Source organism: Pagrus major, chromosome 22, assembly GCF_040436345.1.
Source record: "Pagrus major chromosome 22, Pma_NU_1.0".
Lineage (NCBI taxonomy): Eukaryota > Metazoa > Chordata > Actinopteri > Spariformes > Sparidae > Pagrus > Pagrus major.
The window spans coordinates 2017501-2019703 of NC_133236.1; the positions used below are offsets into that span (position 1 = coordinate 2017501).

At 42.3% G+C, this 2203-nt stretch overlaps 1 protein-coding gene across 1 annotated transcript in view; it reads right to left on the minus strand.

Moving 5' to 3' along the window:
* Positions 1–1707, minus strand: part of LOC141018386 (uncharacterized) — a 2773-nt gene extending 1066 nt beyond the window's left edge. Inside the window, exons 1-2 of the mRNA XM_073493347.1 lie at positions 1051–1707; positions 1–520 (exon numbers count right to left, since the gene is read on the minus strand). The exon at positions 1–520 is cut by the window's left edge and continues 1066 nt beyond it. Coding sequence (XP_073349448.1) covers positions 1–520; positions 1051–1707 — 1177 coding nt within the window. The remainder of the gene's footprint in view (positions 521–1050) is intronic.
* Between the last annotated feature and the right edge of the window lie 496 nt (positions 1708–2203).

A 2203-nucleotide genomic window follows, 5' to 3' on the forward strand; every position in this document is an offset into this window, starting at 1 on the left:
GTCTATTTAATAAAATGTGATGGTCTACTGTATCGAAGGCGGCTGTTAGATCCAGTAGTACCAAGACTGTGAGTTTGTTGTTATCTAAATTACACCTGATGTCATTTAAAATCTTTAAAAGTGCTGTCTCTGTACTGTGGTTCATCCTAAAACCAGACTGATGAGACTCTAAAATATGTTTTGAGTTTAAAAATTCATTTACTTGATTAGAAACAAGTTTTTCTAAAATTTTACTTAAAAATGGTAAGTTGGATACAGGCCGGTAGTTGTTTAAAACATTGGGGTCTAAGTCACTCTTCTTCAGAAGGGGCTTCACCACCGCCGTTTTAAAGGAGGTGGGGAAGACACCCGTCTGAAGAGAGCAATTCACCAAATACAGCAGATGTTCCTCAAAGAATCCATAGAGTGTTTTAAAAAACGGTGTGGGAATGGGATCTAAAAGGCAGGTTGTGGGCTTTACCTGGGAGAAAACTCGACCAAGTGTCCTCGCATCAACCAGGGCAAAACTCTCAAGTGTTTCCTCAGGTAAAAGCAATGATCCAGATGTTAAAAGCTGTTGGGATAAAAGACTGTATCTGATGTCATTGATTTTTCTTCTGAAGTGGTCTGCAAAATCCTGGAGGATCTTTTAAAAGTTTTGTTTGTTAAAAGATCGATTGTGGAGAATAAGAATTTGGGGTTATTTTTATGGTCATGGATTAGGTTTTGGAAGTGGGAGATTCTTGCTTGTTTGACTGTGTTATTGTAAATTTTGAGGCGTTGACGTAATATGTCATAGTGAACTGTCAACTTGGATTTCCTCCATCTCCTTTCAGCACTCCTGCATTCCCTTTTGAGTTTTTTGATATCCTCAGTTCTCCACGGGGGTGTAGATCTTGTTTTAGCTGTTTTGATAAAAAGTGGAGCCACTGAGTCCAGTGTTGTCTTTATTTTGTTGTTGAAGTTGTCAGTAATAAAATCGCAGGGTGCTGGTAGAATTTCGGCAGGAGTGCTCTGTAAGATCTGGATAAAATTTGCAGCCACTTCAGAAGTTAGGTAGCGTTTCCTCACTGTTCCCACAGGGGCCTCTCGCTGGTTAAAACTGGTGATTGTAAAAAACACACAAAAATGGTCAGACACAGCCAGGTCCACAACAGAGGGCGCACCAATGGACAGACCATAAGATATAACCAGGTCCAAGGTGTGCCCCCTGCTGTGGGTCGGCTGCGTGACATGTTGCTTAAAATCGAGGCAGTGTAAAAGGTTTAAAAATTCTCTAGACAGTAAGTCTGAGGAGATGTCGACGTGTAAATTAAAATCACCGGTTATTAAAATTCTGTTAAAAGAGGTATGAATAATTGATAAAAGCTCTGAAAATTCATTAATAAAAGAAGTGGAATACTGGGGTGGTCGGTAGATAGTTATACAGAGGATAGGCGGGCTGCTACAAACAAAGGCATGATATTCAAATGATGTGTAGCTGTTAAAATTGACTTTGTTTGTGTGCATGTTGGTCTTTGCAATCGAAGCAGTACCGCCCCCTCTTCTGCACCCCCTAGTAGAAAATAAAAAGTTAAAATTTGGTGGGGAAGCCTCGGTGAGAACAACAGGTGCGTCAGTGCCCAACCATGTCTCTGTAAGGAGAATGATGTCCAGGTTGTTATCTAAAATTATATCATTTATAATAAAAGATTTGTTTAAAAGAGAGCGCACGTTCAGCACAGCCATTTTAACATCTGTGCTGAACGTGCGTTCATCACTTTTTTCAAATGGAATGTTAAGAACACAGTTTGGTCTAAAAACAGTCCTGGGTTTCGTTTGTCTGTGTGATATTATTGTTTCTATTGTGTAGATATTGTCCTGTGCCACTGGGGTCACTGAGGGAGGGGCATGTATGATGTAGGTAGGGGGGGGTGGAGGTGAGTGTGGGCCTGTGTATGGGTGCAGTGAGTCAGGAGGTGGTTGTGGTGCAGGACCGGACAGTCAGGTTAGTGTTGACTGATAAAAGCCTTGACCCCTCCTGATTCGGGTGTAGGCCGTCTGGTTTAAAAAGGTGGGGTCTGTTTAAAAAAGCGATAAAATTGTCCACATATGGAATACTTTTTTCAAGGCAGTATCCCTTCAGCCACAGGTGCAGCTGGCGGAGGCGACTGGTGGTGACGTCACCATAGCGCGGCGGGGGGAGCGGGCCGGAAATAATTAGCCGCTTCCCCGTGTCCAGCAG